Below are 21,386 nucleotides of genomic sequence, written 5' to 3' on the forward strand. Positions count from 1 at the left end.
AGTGCTTGCCAGCCTCCCAGTTCACAGGCATGCCCCTGCTCTGTGCCACAACCCATCCTGCGGCATAAAGCCCCTCATGCTGCAATAGGCCTTTCCTCTTGGTCACAGCAGTCTCTGGGTACGGGTCTGAATCCAGTAGCCAGGCTTCCCACAGCTCTTTCAGGGCCTGTGACTGCACCTGGCAACATGCCCCCTCAGATGTGGCCCATCCACATGCCTCCATAGATCTTCCCCACAAGATTCTTACAGCTTACAGAGTATGTCCATGCCCCGTAGATTCCCTCACCATCTCCCTGGTGTATGGTGTATTTTCCATTGAGGTGTGGGAGAGAAAGGCTGAAGACCTGATTCAGCATTCCAAGGGCTCTCCAGCACTCACGGCCTAACAGGGCAGACCAGCCCAGGAGGAGGTAAAGACTCCTGGATCCTCTGAAGGTCCTAACTGTCATTCAGGACAAAGACAGGCCCTGTTTATGGGAAAGACTCTCTGGGCTAATCCTCAAGACAGCACCTCCCAGCTCCATACCATGTAGAAGCCACTCAGCTTATAGGAATAAAGGAACTTTATCTCCTGACCTATCCCACAAAATTAATGGTGGCAACCAATGAGAAGTCACTGCTAGCCCAGCCAGGCCCCATGATGCAGAAAGTCAAGCAACATCAAGAGGGTCCTTCCCCATGAGGGTTTTCAAGAAGATTCTGTGCCACCAGCAACACCCACAGTAGCACAGGACTTCACCAAACAGCACAATGCCTTTGTGCCAGTCTCCAAGCATCCAGACAACTGAAATACAAAAAACACCACAAGGCAGCTAAAGGAGAAACCCCAGAATTATCGATCTCAAATCTGAGTGCAAAAATGAACTCGTCTTGCCCATCTTTAGCACAGAGCAGCAAGTATATTTTGAAAACAAACTCTACCCCACCCATCTATAAAGAAGGAAAAAAAGTTACCAAAACAATACTCCAAATACAGTATTCTCTCTCTGAGGAAGAAACGAACAGCACGTGATGTGTAATAACATCCTTTAGTGGGTGTCAGAGAAACAGCAGCGCTGGTAGAGGGCACAGTAAAAGCTGCCGCCGCCATCACTCTAAGACATTGGCAAGGGCACCACCTATTGTCAAGCTGCCCAACGCATTCCACCAGCCGACTTTCATGATTTGGGCTGAAAATTTCTGTTGCCTCAAGCAGTATTTTTATTTTACCACACTTGACTTTTCAGCCTTAAAGTTCAAATAATTTCCATAAGTAAGGACAGACTAAAATACTCTGTTTCTCATATTTAAATAGGAAGAAGGACTCCTAGAAGTCCCCAGAGTGCCATCAGGGAGCAAACTCCCAGCTACAAGCAGACAGGAGCTCAGAGCTAGCCCAGCACACAGAGGAAATAAGGGCGTGAACTGGAATAGAAGCTGGTGAATCAGGATGGACTGTTCCAGGAAAGGCAGGAGTTAGGCTGGGTCTTTCCACACCTGCGAACTGCTGTCCTGCCTCCAGAGAGAAGCCAAGTCCAGTAGCAGTACCTCCGCTTCATAACACGGCAATTTGAGAGACTGATCGCTAAGCTGGACGTTGAGCCACGCAGCCAGAGCAGGGAGTCCTGCCAATTCTGTGGTCCAGTAGCTGTGGCTCAGAATCAGCCATGTCAGATCTAAGCCAGCATCTGCCAAGCTTTCATGTGCTCCCAAAACCCGTTTGCTCTGCTCTCTTGAACAGCTTATTAGTTAGAGCTTTGCTGTGCAAATGCACAAACCCGGCTTGTTTCTGCAGTCCACCCATGCCACAAGGCAACGAAGTCATAGGAATGAAAGGCAGTTATCCTCAACCTGAGCTAACAAAATAAGCTGGACTCTAGCCAGCATTTTGCTCTCACATGTCTTTCCACACTTCAGGAACATGGCACAGGAGTATCTGTACTTCATCTCCATAGAGCAGGCTTGGGAAAAGCCAGGCTTACTAGCTCTGAATCCACAATAACAGCAATTATGCTTCCTCAGGATCCGACCTGCCACTGCCCCTAACCTAAGGAGTCTTGCTACATGAGGTTTCCCCAGAACACTTCCCTCCCCCAAACTTTCATCCTTACAGTGGTCACACCTGCCCCTCCCTTTGACATACACCACTGCCCTCACTCTCCCACAAAATAAGGTAGGCCTGAACAGCATCTCTTCACCCTCTTCAGACCAAACACCCCACACAGCCCCCCCGAAACTATGACCCTCATTTTCAGTAATGTGGGCATTCAGCTTTCACTTGCAACACTTAAAATCAGGCCACAAATCTGTTCCTTTTTACACCTGCAGATGGTATCCTGAAGTCATAAAATCACAGAATCATTTATTTAGGTTGGAAAAGACCTTTAAGATCATCAAGGCAAGTGGCTTTCATGCAGAACCCCAGACTACTATTTGACAAAATTTGATTCAAGCTGAAATGCAGTCATCCAAGGAAAGACAGAAGGCTATTAATTGTGGCAAAAATCCTTTATTAAACTAGATTTTGTAAACTCCTTTTCACATTAGAAATTCTAAATGCAAATTACAAAACTGTATTTCATTAAAAAATGAAAGTTATAGTTAACAGCAAAATTACAACTTCATACAGATTAAAAAAATCTTTTTATTTTAATTTAAAAATAGACACCGATACCTTCCAATGTACTGGTCCTAACAGCTTTTACAGCTGGTAGCTGCAATGCTAGCTCTCTTCACATGCATATTCACATACAGTCATTTAATCCTCTGCACAGTTTATTTAGCTAAAATAGCATGAACAGTTGGGCTTTGGTTGGGTTTTCTGTGAGGGTTTTTTAAGAGAACATGATACCTTGGGAATTGTGGTAAGTCAATGAACTCCTCTTTGTTATGGTGTTCATACTCTGTCCTCTCCCCAGCTCTGCAAAGAGGGCAATATTCTGGAAATGTGAATTGCATTTGAAGACATAAGCATCAGTAATGTAAAGTCTATGTATAATTTCACATATTACATTTATGATGATCCTTCTTTGCCATTATAAACAATGAAATTATTCTCGTCTACCCAACATATTTTGTGGCAAGATTAAATAACAATTCAGTTACATTTCATGTCCTCAAGTAAAAACTTCTACAATGTGTTCTGCTAAGCATGTAAAGATCTTTCCTGATGTTGTACGTGTTCACAACAGTGATATTCCAGATGTTCTAGGTTATGACTAGAGCATTTGGACATTGTTTAAACAGGGATTCCCAAGTCACAACGGTTTCCAACAGCCACAAAAAAATGCCAGTTAAACTTTGCCTGAGATGTCCCTTCAACAGACCTACAAAAACATCAAGTTGAATAAAATTGTACCACGTACTATTAAAAGCAAAAGCCAAAGTCACTGAAGTATTTTCAAGATATCTTGAAATATTTTTTTTAATAATCGCTTTTGCCCTACTACTTTCACGATCAACTGAAATGTATTTTTAAACACATACTTAGGAAAACAACTGTCTTCATTGCACCTCTCAGCCTTTTTTTTTTTCTTTACTGTAAGATTACTCATTAATGCCAGCACAAGCATTAAATTTTGTATTAATAAAAGATAATTTTCCTAAATTAAAAATTGGGGTAGATGTTAAAACGTTTTGTAAAAAAGAAACGAAAAGTCACATATTAAAGGCTACTAGTCACCACAACCACACGCTGTTGAAGAATAGAATAAAAAGTGGTACACAAAAGTAGGTATTGAACAGTCGCACATTATTTCAGAGTGCTGGTGGCAATACTGCTAAGTGTTACTTTAATTAAAAGTATACGATGATACAGAATTTACACAGTACCTCAGGATTCTCACTGATGTAACTGTAAAAGACATCAGAAAGGCTGCAATTTCTGCAATGTAACCTACTTTGAAATACCATTTTGAAACAATTATACTTGATAGAATTCATCCCACTATATATTATAAAAAGTCAAAGAAATACAAGAAGTCCAGTGGGTTCTTTCTGGACAGTTTGGCAAGTAGCTGAAGGCATGGAGGTCCCTATTAATAAAAGTCTACTTTCTTTCTCTCTGTGGACTGATCTGCTGCATTCTGTACCCAGCTCAGCACAGCTTCTAAGCACATGCTTAAGATTCTATAGAAGAAAAAAGCTGAGCTCATTATATTTTCTCCAAGTTGGAACTTCCATGCCTCACCTTGAGTTGCTGAAGCTGACAGAGGTTCTGCCGCTAACTTCAATACCGGCAAGAATGGTTCTGCCTATGTTACAATTTTAAGTCATTGTCTTCCACCAAAGTTCAGCCTCTAATCAAAACAATTTCTACTAGGCGAATGATCAACCTATAGCCAGATAGGCTATTCAGAGTACCTTAGTGAACCTCAACCTGCACCCAAAAGGCCAACGGAGAGAGGGAGAGAGAGTACTCCAAATTGGTCTTAAGCTATGTAATCCTCTGGTGACTTTGACGGACTGAAGAAAACAAACTCTCCTAAGTAATGGGTGGGGCTGAGGTTTTGCCCTGAACATTTTTTATGCATTTATCCAAACTGGACCAAGAGAAAAAACAGTATGGAAGGACACTGAACCTCGGTGGGAACAGCTTCTTTTCAGAAGTCCTAGCCCTCTTCCCGAGTCTGCTTATGCACTTTTAATGGTTGTCTTTTGAACTGAAATCTAAGCTGTCTTTGTCCATGTTGGGAATGGTGTGAAGGTCCCCTCCCGAAACAACCAGAAGAGTTGGTACTTCCCTGTTTACAAGCACATCACTGTAGGGCTTGGGCACCGAGCAGCTCAACACAACACTTCTGAGCATACACCGAGACCTCTTCTGGGCAACTCAGCCACCCAGGCCAACCAACAGGAACTACACTGTAAAGAGCTGCACCTCCATTCGTTATGAACAGTAGCCCTAAGGAAAACCTGTTCAGTGGTCCAAAAGGAAGATCCTAGCCCCGCTGAGGCAATTCTAGCACCGGCAGCCCTGGCCAGCTGATAGTCTGGAACTGCTGCCTCGATATAACAAATAACATCTCAGTGCCCAAATAACATCTCAGACCATTTTAGGCACTGTCACAGAGGATGGAGCATGGGCCTCACCACACAGGACACTGTGTGCCGACAGAAACAGCTCTGCTAGTGCTGTTTGGGGAGCACAGATGTTTTTGTATTTCACTCATTGGTTACCAGAGCAGCCAAGAGAGAAAGAAAGTAACACAAGACATAATTCAGATGAACTAAGTATCCACAAAAAATAACCTTATTATGACAGCCCACCATTCCAGTAAGAGTCCCTTTGATTATTCAAGCCATTCTTCCACTGGAATTCACCATGTACAGATCATTGTATCTCTTGAAGCATGACAAACTCATTCTTAAGGCTACCATACATTGCATTCACTGTGTTGCAGTAAATATGGATATTCAGGAAATATGTCTTTCAGTTTGTCAGCAACTTATACAGACACATTTTCAAGTGAAACCTATTTCTGTGCACAGCTTTTCTCACAGAAGTTCCTCGCTTATTGCTACACATGCACATAAATAGCAGAACTTGCACTCACATATGGGTTCATATGCAAATTCTATGTGCATGTTGCTCCTGGATAAAATTTACTGCAAAAGTGGTTTAAAATGAAGAAACCAATACTGTCCCATTAAGCCTTGACCTATTAATATTATTCCTAATACATAATTCTTATCAGTTCTGAAAAAGCCTTACAACAAAAATGTGTATGCCTTTCAAGAGGCAAAGATGTAAATGAAAGTAATAACACAATCTAGAAGATATTTCTATTAAAAAACTGTTCTGATTGCTTACTGGAAACATCTGACAAAGTACAGATGTTTATATTTCATTGGGTGGGGCTGTCATTCGGGATTTTTTCCCCACACACACACAAGTATTTCTAGATGCTGATGCAACACCACCACCACCAGAATAACTTCTGTACTCCCAGATCTTCCAGTTAGGCAATTGCTACTGTAGTATCAGCATTCGCTTTCATGTTAAAAAAACATTTTAAATGTCTCATAGACAATCATATTTTCTACAAGGAAATCACCACGTTTAATACACACAGAATGAAGACACATCACTACTGGACACCTGTAAAGTGAAACAGTACTCAATTTGCTCCATTTAAAAAGCCGTAAAGGAAGAAACACTTTTAATCTGGTAGATATTGAAAAAAGTAAGGGAATTTCCTGCAAAATCACAGTATTAACTATGTGTAAGTAGCAACTGAACTACAGCACTGGTTTTTTCCCTTTAACAGGTCACAGTAAGTCTGCAAAATTACCACACAGCTGGTCTTGATGCACAGTCCTTTATATGCAACTTCCATCATTATCAGGAGAAATATAGAATGGAATAAGGACAATTGAACTGGTCGACCCATCACAAAATAACCCCTAAAAAGACATCAAACTCTTGAAGAAGCCTGGAAAAATTTAGCACTCAGTTGTAACTGGATTTGAAATATCAGTAGTTGCCGAAGTCCCATCTTTACTGTGCCCTTCTGAAGGGTTTAGCGCAAAGCTCTGAATCACAAGATAATTTCTTACAAGTACTATGTTTTAAAAGCACAAAATCCACAGCAATTAATGTGTGAGGGTCAAAATACATAGACTGGGTATGCTGAAAAGATAGTTATATTTAAAAATTGTACCTTAATTTCCCTTTAAAACATCATATACTGCTCAGCAGAACTCTTAATCTGCATTTCTGAGACTTCAAATCCTGTGTCTTCTTTTGCAGGTTCAAAAAAGGATCCACTCCACACAAAAATTTTCTTGGAAACATACTGACAAAAGCACTTGCTGTAAATTTGAGATCATTTCTAATAAAATATCATCCTTTAAAACAATTACAAAATACTATTGCAGTTGTTCAAAAAGTTTTTAGCTGTAATCAACACCTCAGTTGCTACATTCTTCTTCTCTTCTCAACAACCCTTCAATTCAGCATGACTTTCAGGCAGCCTGGTTTTATTTCTGTGAACCTGTGATAGAAGAAAAGATGAAGCTTCAACATGAAAGCTACATACAATGCCATCTCCTCCTTCAACCCTCATCAAACATATTGAAAGCGATAAGGTTCTCAGTCAAGTATGTGTGCATGTGAGAATCATGGAAATCAGTATCATGTCCTTTGGATGCAACAGTGAAGGAGGATTTTACAAGGTCTGGACAGGCGAAGAGCTGGAAACAGCAGGAACTACAAAGAAGATTCAAGGCGTGGGTGGAAAAAAAAAAAAGCTGTCCAATATTCTTGGTTATATTCATTCTGCTCCTCTTTTCCTGCTCCCCTTTCACTCCCTCTTTCAAAACAGACTTTCTCCCTTGTCTTCTGCAGAAAGTAAAAAGGAAACAGGAAGGGAAATCTTCACTATTTCCAAGTCCCACTTTCACAGTCACCTTCATACACTCCTTTAAAGAAAAAGCAGCAAACACACTGATGCTAGCCCAGACTTGCTAAATTACTGTCCCACATAAGAAGCTGAGTGCTAAAGCAGGTATTAGAGACCAATAAAAAGCAGGATTAACAACTTTTCACAGTAAAGCTGGTGACCTTGAGTGGAAATATATAATTAAACTGTGTAAGCTAAGTTTAATTCATAGTGTTTTCATCTATCTCAGAGGAAAGGACCTAATATTTAATAGGTGCCCCATGTAAGATGGTATTGTGTCACACAATTGCATTGGATTTATGAAACAGCAGAACTACTTTAATCTGAAACAGCAGACCTGCCTTAATCTGTTTAGTAGTTTAACAGTACTCTAGAACTAAATTCAATTTTCAGTTAATTAAACATGGGTTAAGAAAAAATGTATCAGTAACAAAAATCTAAACTCACCTGAAGTTGTGGTTTGTGAGGTATCTGATAGCTGCTGGTCTGATGCGAGCAACTCCTCCCTGACTATGGCTTCCTCTTCCCGTGATCACACAGAGATATGGTTTACCACCAGTCTGCTGGTACTCTGTAACAGCATGGATCATAACGGTTAAAATTTTCCCTCAGCAGAGACTTCACATTCAGTACAACCTTTCCAACCATTCTTCTGAAAACTCTCACTAGTGATTTAGAACATTGCTTTCCATGTTGACTATGCATCTTTTACATAAACATAGACATTTTTCCCCTCTTCTGAAAAAGATATTCTGAAAAAAATATAATCAAGCTTTTTAAAACTATATTGCTTGCAATATGCATATTGCGATCATCACAAAATCCTTCTAATTTCATAGCAGCTTCACTGTTTCTATCATCTAATCTTCACTTGGAATTTACATCCTGTGATGTCAATTAAAATGAGAAAATAAAGAGGTGGGTGTAATTTAGGTAAATTTTAAGTGACACTTCTTTCTGCTGTTTCATGCTTCATCTTAAATTAATGTGAATATAAGAAATAACATTCTACTGGATAAAGAAAAGAAGAAGGAAAATATAAATCCACACAGGTTTTGACATTTAAATCACACTTATTTGGACTAACTTCTGCTATGTTGGAACATGTGAATCAACAGATGAACATTATCACATGAGCTTTAGTAGGGTGTCTAGCCCTAATAACAAAAGAAAATGCTCTTCTCCCAGAGATCACAGAAACCTAAATTGACTAAGAGTTTGAAAAAGGAGGAAAAATACAAATTAAACTGGATTCTACAACAAGCCAAGATTTGTCAGTTCAAGATTATCAGTTCACATGGCATCTTTCCTCAGCTACCTACCCCCGCTCCTTGCTTAACTTTATTTGGGTTTTATATTAGTTTACTGTTAGTTCTGCCAGCACTAAGTGCCCACTATTGATCCCTTTGCCATGTATGCCACTGAAATTAATTTTTTTTTTAGATTTAGGTGAATGAGCTGAACAGAGAGCCCCTACCATCATTCCAAGACTCCTGATGCAAGTGCAGCTCAGGAAATTTAGCTCTAAAAAGCACTGGGTTACAGCTTAAAGTATACAAACATCATCTTAGGAAAAGCACAAGATAATTAAATTGCATTATCTCTGATGTATACTGAAAGAAAAGGATTATTGAAGGCTCTGCTGAACACTTTTGTTTCTACTGTGTGGAGTAGCTGTTTCAAAAAACTAGGTTTGTGCAGTGGTACCTTGCGTAAGAAATATTTCTTATAAAAGCATTCCCAGTATGCTTAAATTTATAAGGTAAACTAATAACACAGAAAATGTATCTTTTTACAGCAAGAACACTCATGAAGTATTTGAACACTCCACTGGGAGAAAAAACAGGCCCTCAAGCAAAACCGCACAAAATGACATTTATGGAAGCAGTAGTATCCTGATCTCAAGAGATCCTGCTGACAAATTGATACAGAAGTTACTGATAGCTCAAATCACATGCTTTCATGTAAAAGTTGAAGACAATATAATCATCGTGGTTAGAATTCCAGGATAATGATTCTTCTTTAAAGATTAAAAAAGCAACATAGTTCTGACAAAGCAATGCAAAGATGACACTAATGTCTGCATTACCACCTCTGTTAAAATGCCAGGAAGGATTGATCAAGTCTTCAGTAAAGAAAAATAAAAGTAAAGGATAAACGAGAAGGAAAAAGAAGATATACAAAGAAGCATGGGGGAGAGGGGCAGGGCGCAAGACAGAGAACAAAAAGAATCATTGTCATGTCAAAGAAAAACAATTCCATGAAGGAACTTTGAAAATAAAACAATACAAACGCCAGTGGTTTTCACATGTTATTAAATTACATTCAGTCCATCCGATATTGCCATGTATTGTGATTTCTGATTAGAAAATTAGGAGAATAACTTTTAGGGGGCAAGAATTATTAGCTTAATCCTACCTTCACTTTTTTCATGCAGCACTCTGGACAACTGATTCACAGCTTCATCCACATGGAGACCATGCAGATCCAACACATTCATAGGCAACAAGGAAGTATTTACTTTCTCAAAGATTTGCACAGCAGCAGCATGGTTGGCTTCCTTCATCTTCTGCTCATGAAGGCGACCCTTTATTCATAAGCACAGCAACTATTACACACCAAGACATAATCTAACATATATAACATAATCCACACTGGTCACTGGGTTCAAAATGACAGTACTGGCAAGGTGCTTTTAGCTCACAGTTTGAAGTAGTAAAATTTATAATCATGACAGAACTTCTGGAAGAGGCTCAGCGAGACCTACTCACAAGGAAATTTCAAGAAATCTGTTCTTAAGAAACTACTCAAAGCTGGCACAAAGAAGAAATTATAACAAAAGCTTTACAAGAAAGAAAAAAAGGCAGAAAAGGCACAAAACCATAAGGTCTGTACATAAGCTAAAAAGTTAAAACTCCATGCTGATTTTCAGACTTATTACCCTAAGAACAGAATTCTACCTTCTGCAAGTACTTGCCAAAAATTTAATGAAACATTGTCAGAGAAACTTCCCATCAGCCCAGGAAAAACCTGCTAGGTGTTACAGTTGAGGTTAATTCTTCTGAACCTATTCCCTAAAAATCAGACAAGCCAATGGCAAACACTTTTTTTTTTTTTTTAAATAGTTGCCCATTATCTCTGCTAGTATTTTTGACAGACCTTTTATGACTGACAAGGTCAGTACAGTCCCTGTTGGAATTAGGAGCAAAGAGAAGTACAGGGTTATTCACATTACGCAGTGAACGAACACCAGCTATTTCCCATGAACCTTGCAGTGATAGCACCTGAGGGACTGAAACAACAAATCATGTCTTTGAAGATCTGCAGGCACATTCTGAAAAGGAATGGAAGACTTAACTCCAGGTATTGGACTGACAAGGGCTCAAGAGAATAGAAGTGACAGTCTGTCTTACACTTTCTTAAAATGGCTCATCTGAAGTGTGTTAGTGTCAGACCAGAGATACCAGCCCCGTAAGTCTCACTTGCAGAGGATTCCCAAGACAGGCTAAGGCCACCAAGCACAAAGTATTTTTCATTAATAAAAATAGCTTAGCCTTTCTATTACCTAAAATAAAATATATCGTAAATTTCCAGATTGTACTCATTGTTATGGCTAAAAACAAAAGCAAGACAGTAAGAAAGAAATTAGATTGCTATTTAAAATCATGCAGGCCTTTGTTTAGAATCTCTCCAAACTTCAAGAATATATAAATCAAGAACATGAGGAGTTCATTACTGTCCTGGTTTTGGACAAGGACAATAGAGACCAATAATATTTCCTACATGCATAGTCACAGTCTAAACATTTAGAGTGATACGTTACACCAATTGTGTGAAAGCTTTTTTAAGATAGTAAGCAAATTTGAGTGATTCATTCTTATATTTATGTTCTCTCAAAATGCAATTCATAATCTAGAATTAAATGCTTCTATAACGTGAATTCTAACCAAATTTTTATATGTTATTAGATCAGGGAAAAGCGACAGCCTTTGAAGATATTTGTAACAGAAATTTTTAAGAGTAAATGGAAGGATCTTCTGTGAAAGCACCAAAAAAACAATGTACAGGAATGGTTACAAGAACAGTTGATACTTATAATCAAGAACATGATCAACAGCAACAACCAACAGTAACTAAGCTGGTATACACAGAGAAATGTGCTAGAATCAAGACCAGAGAGCCTGTGCCCCAAGGCCAGAGCACGCAAGACTGATCAGCAACAGATCTATGCTCCAAAACCAGATGGATGGCGATAAGCATGGCATAGATTACTACACCTTGTTTATCTCAACTCAAGACAGACTGTAGCCATACAGTCAGAATGAGGAAGCAAAGACCGCAGGCAGCCATCTTGCCCAAGACTCATGGAGGATGAAGCAAACAAGATTCTGAAGCAAAAGATCACATCTTAATACCTGTCTCACTCCTAAAAAGTACAAAGGACACGTCTAAAAACACTTCATCACCAGTTAAGAGGAAACCATGGGACATATGGTGGATTCAAAAACCGATGTTTGCTGCAGTCCATGTCACATGAGTGAGCCTGGGCCTGGCCAGACCACACGGACACAATTCTTGGTGCTTCACAAATATGTGGATGTGAGAGTAAGATCTATGAGGAAACGAGTGCGTGTGACTGAGCACTGTATCACCTTTCATGAGGTCTCACACTGAATTTGGTTACATTAGTTTCCTATATCAGTACCATTACTAGTGAAAGGGAGTTTGGTTCTGAGGTGATACTCAATATAACGCTTACACAGGGAACAATAATTAAGCAAATTTATCAGCTCTAGTAGGCACAATGTTTTTCTTATCGCTTCCAATTCAGTATTTAAGTACCTCTCTAAATTCAGGCAAAAAGCACGACATGTACATTCACCTACCTGATGTGCATAAAATACTGCCACAGGCTTCATACCCATGCGGTAGGCCTCCCCAGCCTTTTTCAAACATTCCTGTCTCTTTTGCTGGTGACAAAAAGCTTCTGCTCTTAAATCATCATATTGTGGATACTCAAATTCTTGAAATATTTCACTCAAAGGATCATCCTCTTCCTTACTTTTTTTCACCTGTAGGAATTTGCAATGTTGAAACTAAGTATGAATTGTAGGATGCTTTCATTAACATAGCTTTGGGTATGTTTGGAACTAATATTTTTTTTAAAAAAACCAAACATAAAAATACCTTTTTCTCCCGGTTCTTTGCAGCACTGTAGGAAGAAACAATTTCATTTTGCTGAATACTTTCTTGAGCTATAACTGTTTTTACAGGATCTGCCTCCAGAACACAGTTCAGAAACTGCTCAGTTTGTTCTAAAGAGTAGCTGTAAAGGATAAGTAAAATCTGTGACTTTACAAATAGATTAATAGCCGCTACATTTATTAAAAATTCATATTACAAACCTTGATATTGTTACAAAAAGAGATGACAATGGAAATAAAGCACTGGAATGGAATTTTCCACCTTACTACAGAAAGGCTTGCAGACCTACTGTCCTGCATTACTGGCATCTACACACATACAGTCTTGGTTGACTGAAACATAATTCAGGGGCACTTGAATATTAAATGGACAATGAAATACTAAAGTAAATTGCATCCTACCTTAATCAAACAGACCTTAGTTTAGAAGCAAGCACTGCTTTTTGGGCTGGATAAATTACCTCATCTCAAATCTTCTCTAGTCAGGCTTAGACAGTACAAACTGGTTTAAAACTAGCTCAGTTTTCTGAAACCATTATGCAGGAAAATCCTTGTATTTCCAGAAAGATTTGTTAATTAATTTAATGAAATGAGAATAGAACATCAATTGCCATCAGATTTCTAATAAGCCCTTTCTTCTTTCTTTTTCTTGCTGTTCAGTAAGCACACAAGAGGAAGACTGATCAAAAGTAAAGATAGATTTTGGGAAAGGAAACACTATGACAAGAGTTTAGAATGTGAAAAACAAGAGATGGTGAAATGTTTGAGCTATAGAAATGGATGAAGAACATATTTTAAACATCCCATAAGGAAGAGTTTTGATAACCAGAACAAGCAGAAAGACTGACAAGCAGATGTGAAAACTCACATATAGAGACAGACATTCAATTGACCAAGGATGAAAAAAGAATTTTCTCTTGGAAAAAAAATTTCAGTTCTCAGGAACTTGGATTTAAGGTGATAGCTACATAAGCCAGAAATACAATGCAGAACATAGAGAATGTCAGCAGGAAGAGATGGAGAGATGGTTCATTCCTACAAAGCTGCTGTAGTAACCAGCAAAGTACTCACAGCTACCATCAGGTAATAGTAGTTTTCCTCTTAGGCAAACGCCATTTTCTGTGAACCCACTATTACCACTCCCACTAATTTCTTCTACTTCACTTAAAACACAGCTCTAGATCAAATATGCAGTTCCACTGACAGTCAGTCAGAGGTCAACAGCCAGAGACATCCTTCTAATGAGAAACCCGTCTACTCAAAAAAAAAAAAAAAAAAAAAGTCTACACAGAATTTTTATACCCTTTTTTGGCTTTTAAGACCAGCTAGTTTTGCCTTTATTTAGATCTACAAAAAGTGTGCCTGTTTGGAAAAAGCCATTCTTTATCAGTATCTTAAGACAGTAACTGTACACTGTAGAGTATTACTGAGTACCGTTTTTACAAAGAACTTCAAAGATTTCTTACTTGTTGTCCTTGAAGACATCCATTAAGAAATTTTGATTAATAGTTGGAAACATCTCAAAAAGTTGTTTCTCCTTTAGTTTAGCAGCACAGTCTTTTCTAGCCATAGAAGAAATACGATTCTACCCAGAAGACAAAGGAAAAGTATTACACGTTCTTGATTAGAACAAAACACAGGAACAGTGGAGCCAACACAACTTTTCTGTTATTTGTTAAGATTTAAAAAGTATCTACTCGGCAGGTATGCACCCACAGCAATGACAATATGCCAATATCAACCTGCCTCACTAATTTATGAGAATAAATTAGGGACCGGTGAGTTGTTTTATACACCACTGCAGTACTCTGCGGTGATTTGAAGTGACTCAGCTGGAACTCCCTCATAACTTGGAAAAAGCAACAGATTTTTTTATGAGGAACTGCAGTTTCGGAATGCATTTCCTGCTAGTCTATATAGTCCAATGCTAAGCTTGTGCAAAGTCCACCTCTCTATATTGCAGGCCTAGGGCTGAAACAACATTTTATTATTAAACAGCATAGGCAATTTTGTGTTGGTGTATCTGCAGTTGTACTGTAATAAATATTCCTATTTGTGAAGTCATGCTGAGAAGAAAACATAATTATAGCCCAGAATAAATCAGACCGATCATTCCAACACTCAGATTTAAAAAAAAAGTAGTGGCCAAAAGAAAGCCAAGCTCCACGAATCCAAACTGAAAATAAAGCTGCGGACATCACAGTTGTTATCATCAGTAAGCCACATACATGCAGTTCAAGGAAAGAATGGCTTGTGGATTCTTTCTAAGTACAGGCTAATCCATCCAACTTTCTATACAAGTACAAACAAAGCTCCTCTTTTTTAGGACAGCTACTTATCAAAGACAATTACAAGTAAAAATGCCTGTTCCGAAAAACTGCCGGCAGCAGAGGGCAGTGTTATGTACACACCAACCAGACGGGGTATGGGAACTGTGTGAAAGATACAGAATTAACAAAAATCTTTTTTAAAGTTACTGTTTTCTGACAAGTGGGTACAGAAACCTGTTGGAGATCAACCTCAAGTACTTCTTTTAATGTCTCATCTGTTAGGAATGTTGAGGGTTCTCCTTACAAAAAATATTAAAATGAATTCAATCCACTGCTAAACAAACAAGGCATGGAGCTAACTAGGAACTTTTTTGATACCACTTTCCCAGTAGATCCTTGTTTTCAGTAAGCAATCAAAAAAAAAAAAATTCAACCAAACACAAATGCTAACCTGTATAGTGAAATGCACCATGATCTGTTTGTGAAACAATAAAAATATTACATTTTAAAATTAGATTTACATTTTTAAAACAGAAACATCTACCACAAGCAAACTCCTGTTATCACAGTAATCAACAATACTACTTTGCATGCATTTGTCTCTACGAATTCAGGCTGTAATCAGCAGCACAAAGCTGAGTCACCAGATAAGACATAGCCTGTTTCATTAACAGTTAAAAAATACAAACTACATAAAAAACTGATGCTATCCATACCAGGTCTTGTTTCTCCTGCATAGCTTTTTCTTCGGAAATTATTTGTCTGAGAGAAACTTTCTGAATCTGAGCATTCCAGTGATCCATAAAAGGAAAAACATGTGATGATGCTGGTTTTTTAGTCTGTATGTCATTACATGAGCCTGAAGCTCCACTCATTTTTTTCTTCTGTATTTTACTGTTTGCATTCTGAGATAACAGCATTTCTGAGTCGTCTGTATTTATCTGTTGAATCACAGTAGGACCTTCAAAATCAATAAAAATGAGGTGACAAATAAAACTATTATTATCTTATTTATGCAAGCGAAGACAAAATAATTAAGGTAAGTTTTTCAACCTAGATAGTTTGGGCATTGTTAAAACAATATTATTAATGCTAAAACAGAAAACAACACACTGTTTTCATCTTCCTCACTTTTATTTGCTGAAAACTATCTTGTCATCTTTATCTGTTTTTTAGAACAAAAGCAAAACCATCACACTCACCAAATTTTCAACTGCCAAGACATATCTTACAGCTGTAAACTACTTGCACATACATTAGGTGGGGAGGTTTGTTTACTTTTTTAAGAGAATTATTGACTCATGAGTTTACATGTTTACCTGCCTTTCCTCTGCGCTTAAGGACAGATGCTTAACAATCCGTTTACGCTACAAGTTAATACTAACAGCACTGTTTGGTCATGCGAGTGGAGAGTTTGCAATCCAAGTCTTCACCCAGGTCCCATGCAAGAGTCGTGGAGTTCTGCTATAAAGGGACATTGCATACATCTTCCTGCCAAATCAGTTCTTCTGACAAGGACAAACAGTGTGTGAATGTTGTATTCCTCACCTCCTTCCCTCACCTACAAAAACCTGACTCTACCAGTAATTCTCTGGCTGCACCTTTTCTTGCCACAGAGATTACAGAAGTCCCACTGAACAGCAATCTGATCCAGTCAGGACTTTTTTTTTTAAGTTCTCTGAAGTAGACAAAATGACAGGCTTTTTGCTTGCATCTACCTGGGACCAGTGATTCTGCTTATAATTAACTTTCCCACACACACCCCTCCATAAGAGAACAGTAAATAGAACCAAGGACAATAAGTAAAAGCTTAGCTTAATAAATTAATCCATCATTTTTTAATAGAATATTTGCAACCTTCTGAAGTTTCAAAGAATTAAATATTTTTTATAACAAAAATTAAGTATTTTTACAGTTAAGAGAAAACTTTAACATACCTGCTGCAAACAACTTAGACGATTCATCTCTCCTCTGACGCTTCTAAAAAAAATAGTAAACCACCATATTATAAGCAAGCTATAAATTTTGCAGTGAGACTTCCTAAGTGTTATTTTCTAAGTAAACCAGCTTCAAAATAATGTCTCACAGTATTTCTCAAAGATTGGATATTTAAAAATAAATATATTTAAGAAAAATAATTATGAAGTGAAGTTAAGAAGATAAAACTATCTTTCCAAAAACAGATCAAACCAGAGGAACTTGCCCCACTGCTAAGATTTCATAACCTTAATTAAATAAACCAAACACAAATTTGGCCGAAAAGCATTCAGTTTCATAAGGGTATGAAGGAACGGAGGTTAGAGAACTCTTCTCAACAAATGTACATGGAAATGTTTTGAATACATAATTATTCATAAAGAACTCTTCTTACATGTCTAGAAGTCAATAATGATTTTTGGCCAGTGGAATTTTTGATTAATCTTGTAGTGAAATTGTGCATAATGATCCTTCTTTTTTAAGAATCTTGGTTGCATGATGAGACATTCATGACATGCAGTTTCTTCATCCCTTAAACTGTCTCTCAACAGATCTGATGATTATGACACACTGATATACTCCAAATATTTCACAAACTGCTATTGTATTTTATCATTCTTCTTGCAAAGATACTTATATCTTACACATTTAGACCAACACATAAAGAGACAAATACTCTGACAAAGTGCAAGCATGCCACACCACATATGTAAGCAAGAAATCTACTAACCAGAATAGATTCTTTCCATTTTTCATGAATCACTTTTGCCAAATTCAGATCAATATGAACCACACAATCCTCAACAGTTAGTGATCCTTAGGGAAGAAAGAAAATATATTCATAAAGGGTTCCATTAAAACTTATCTATGCAAAAAAAAGTACAGTAGCCTAGACTTATTAATTTGAATTTTGGTGATTTTGCATGAACTGTCATGCCTAAGAAAAACTTGAGCAATTTCCAAATTAAAAAAATAAAAAAATCATTCCACACAGAACTCATTAATCTGGTGTTCAAAAACTCAGAAAATATAGGAAAAAACAAGTACCATTAATTATATCTTGTTGAAATATGACTACCTGAACAACTACAGTTTTTGTTCTCTTTTCCATTTTTCTAGCAGAACCTTCTTTTACAAACCCACTGTTAATTTACAATTTCATTTGTGAAACTGTGATTCCCCCCATTTTATTACAACCCACATGCAACTGCTTTTATGTAACACAACATACTTGCCACTGCCCAAACAGAAGTCACATCCCTCCTTTCAAACACACAAACACAGAGAAGCAAACTCCAAGTATCCCCTCTAATGAAAGGAAAGGTCAGGAATTATCAAGGTGTCATAAGGGTACATCTAAAAGATCTTTCTGATACTGTTTCTCACCCTTTCAAAAATAAAAAGGTAAGTACATATGTATCAAATAAAAAGGCAGGGCATATGTCAGACACAATGAAACACCCTTCTGCTATCAAAAACAAACTTTTTTTTTTTTGGAGGAGGTAGGCATGGAAGTAAAGAGGCCAGCAGTCAAACCCACCAATAAATCAGGGTTTCACATCAGGTAATCTTCAGGAGAAAAGATAAAAATGGGGGAAAAAAAAAGAAAAGGGGGAGGGGGGGGAGAGAACAAGCAAGCTATATAACCTTTGTGTTTTCTTTTCCTCCTTTTTCTAAGAGTCTTTAACTTTTGTGATACACGTTCAAGCTACTTATGGTTTCCTTCATCATACTCTCTCAGCAGACTAGCCTGTTTTCATCTTCTAAGTATAGCCACACTTCTCTCTAAACCATTCATCTTCTCCTTTCCCAATTTAACTAATGCCTAAAGGTTTCTTTCTTTTTCCCTAACCAGTCAAAAATTTCACCTTCCTCACTACCTTAACATCCCTTCAGAGTCTGAATATAGGCTCAAAGGCCTGTTGCTCAAATTGCAAACAAGCCAATATATTTTCTTACGGTTTTAAAGTATTTGCATGTACAAAAAGACAAAGGCAGCATGTAGCACTACTGCATTTATATTTTATGGCATGCTTAGTTCAGTTCCATTTTTGGATTAACAACAGCAAACAACAGTATCACGAGGAGCTGTGCAAATCTGTTCCCTAAAAATGAAGCAGGAACGGAAAGAAGCACAGACAAAGGAATAAAGGTTTTCTTACCCAAACTGAGTTTTTTCATAAAAATATGGATATAATTATGCTTGTACCTGCATCAATGCCAACAGGCCCAAATATTTCTTTCAGTTGAAGTGCCAGTTCAGGAGGTAATGTTAGTTCTAGGCAATCTATATTGAAGGTTGCATGTGATGCTGGTATACAGCTTTGTGTCTTGGCTTTAGCTTCATCCCAGCTTGGAGTTTCAATTTCTCCTTTACCACACACCTTCCCGGAACTCCCCTGGGTTTCTTTATCCACCTCCAGTTCTTTATCATTCCTAGGACCGACCAAAGGTGCATGATCCATTTCCAGTAAGGAAGCAGTCACTTGTTCTGCACTGCTCACTGAAGGGTTACTGCCACTTTCGTTATTTAATACAAATTTCAGATTAGTAGAAGTTGTGCTAGGATCATGAGGCAAAGTCACAGGTATACAGAAACCTGCATCAAGTTGTGAGACTGATGGCTTATTTATAGTTTCTTCAACTGGACTCTCAGACTCTATCTTCTGCTTTCCTGAAACAGACAGCTCAATGACTACTGCTGCTGAGCTGCCTGCATCAGTTCTAGTGGCTGCATCTCCAGAATTCAGTTCTGACAAATCATTCCATGAAGCAGCAGTCAACGAGTCACAGACATCATTGTCTGTCACAGTTGCCATGGTAGCATTTTCTGCAGTGCTCAGTGATGAGCTCTTGTCTTCTGAAGGCTCAGAAATACAACCAGCCCCAATTCTTTGTGGCATTTGTTGGCAGTCTTTGAGATTCTCACCATACTTTGTACTTGCCTTGGAATCAAGGTCTGCGACAACTGGCCCAGCTTCTCTTACTTGAAAGCATTCAGCATCAACATCTTTGCATAACTTTTCATCAGAGTCTAACAGCAGACCTGTGGCCCAGACTATGTCTTTGTTACATCTTTCATACAGATCTTTCAGAGCTTCAAATGAAACAGACTCAAAGAGCTTACATAGCATATTTAGCTTTTCAGACTCATCAATATTGGTAAATTCACTTTCTTCCACTAATGTACTTTTATCATACATAACTCGATAGGGTATTTTTTCCTGAGAATTTGAGGCATTATCTATACCTTTCGGTTTGAAGCCATCAAGCCTGCCATGCAATACTTTGGCAGTCTCAGGAAAAAACATTTTCTTTTCTAATCTCCACAGAAGAGCAAAGTCCTGTGATTCAGTCTGCGAATAACGACTACATAAGCATGCATCCTGATTCTTTTCTGCTGCATTAAGTATAGAGAAGTGTTCCTCTTCTTTGGGCTGGGGCAAATTGTTGTTTGTAAAAGTGAGTGCTAATTTGTGATGTTTCCTCATTCTTTTACTTTGCTGGGTTTTTTTCTCACCTATTGTTTCACTAGCTACTGTTTCAGATTGGTACATATGCAAACTCTTAGTATCTGGTTGCTCTGCGGTATTCATAGGTGTCCCACGAAGCACATCTACAGTCTCAAGAGCATTTCTATTAATGTCACCTTCAGTACTTCGACCTTCATCGGACTGATTTAGACTTGTCTTTCTCACTCTCCTTGACCTTTGTTGTCTCTGTTCTAATGAGCCTGACACAGGCCAATGTCCTACCATTTGCAGTTCCAGTGTAACTTTATCTGAACTAACAGAGGAACAGCTAGAGGTTAGATTTTCTTTGTCATGTTCTTTTTCAACAGTACAGGTCCCAGGCACGCCCACTTGCTCTTTACCTAACTCAGGATGCTGCTGACTGGAAGTTTTATGTCCTTTATCACTCTTCAGAGAAGATTTTTCTAGTCTTCTAGCTCTTTTGACTCTCTGTCCCATTGTTTGTTCTACAGGCCAGTCACCCAGAAAGTTTAGTAGTTCTGGTTTTCCTGACGTGTCAAAAGTTGAACTGCTTGGTTCCACTGTGTTACTACTTTGTGTTGATTTTGGTTCCATACATATTTCATGAGACTCTTCAGCTTCAGCTTGAACGTTGAGAATGTTATCACTGTGCTCCTCAATTCCTCCTGTATGCAAGCACACTGTCTCTTTAGTTGAGTTCACATCAATCTCATCCACTTGTGCTTCCGTATTTTTTTCTGTTTTTTCCCCCTTTTCTTCTTTCTTCTTCAAGGGCAGTTCTTTTTCTATACAACCTGACAAATAATCATCCAGGTCAACCAGAACAGTGCTGTTCTCAGAATTGTTTTCCACTGAGTTATTTTCTGTTTCTTTTTCCTCTTTCTGAAAACATTCAGAATCACAGTTACTTTCTAATGTTAAAGAAGTCCTGGGAAAAGTTTTATTATCTTCAGCTAATTCAAGAGGCTCCACATCAGAAACTAAAGAGTTTTCTTCCTTTACCTCAGAACGTGCCTCTCTCTTTCTGAAAGACAAATTGGAATGAAAGATAAACCCATT

At 38.1% G+C, this 21,386-nt stretch overlaps 1 protein-coding gene across 9 annotated transcripts in view; it reads right to left on the reverse strand.

Annotated features, from left to right (window-relative positions):
- Positions 1-2,472: 2,472 nt before the first annotated feature.
- Positions 2,473-21,386, reverse strand: part of N4BP2 (NEDD4 binding protein 2) — a 63,453-nt gene continuing 44,539 nt past the window's right edge. For all 9 annotated transcript variants that reach the window (XM_080408072.1, XM_080408067.1, XM_080408071.1 and 6 more), the window contains 10 exons: positions 19,043-21,351; positions 17,564-17,649; positions 16,794-16,836; positions 15,573-15,817; positions 14,053-14,171; positions 12,570-12,708; positions 12,269-12,454; positions 9,801-9,969; positions 7,830-7,953; positions 2,473-6,974 (listed from right to left, as the gene is read on the reverse strand). In XM_080408072.1, coding sequence (XP_080264198.1) covers positions 6,929-6,974; positions 7,830-7,953; positions 9,801-9,969; positions 12,269-12,454; positions 12,570-12,708; positions 14,053-14,171; positions 15,573-15,817; positions 16,794-16,836; positions 17,564-17,649; positions 19,043-21,351 — 3,466 coding nt within the window. In that variant the 3' untranslated portion in view covers positions 2,473-6,928. The remainder of the gene's footprint in view (positions 6,975-7,829; positions 7,954-9,800; positions 9,970-12,268; positions 12,455-12,569; positions 12,709-14,052; positions 14,172-15,572; positions 15,818-16,793; positions 16,837-17,563; positions 17,650-19,042; positions 21,352-21,386) is intronic.

Source organism: Falco punctatus (assembly GCF_963210335.1).
Source record: "Falco punctatus genome assembly, chromosome: 1".
NCBI lineage: Eukaryota > Metazoa > Chordata > Aves > Falconiformes > Falconidae > Falco > Falco punctatus.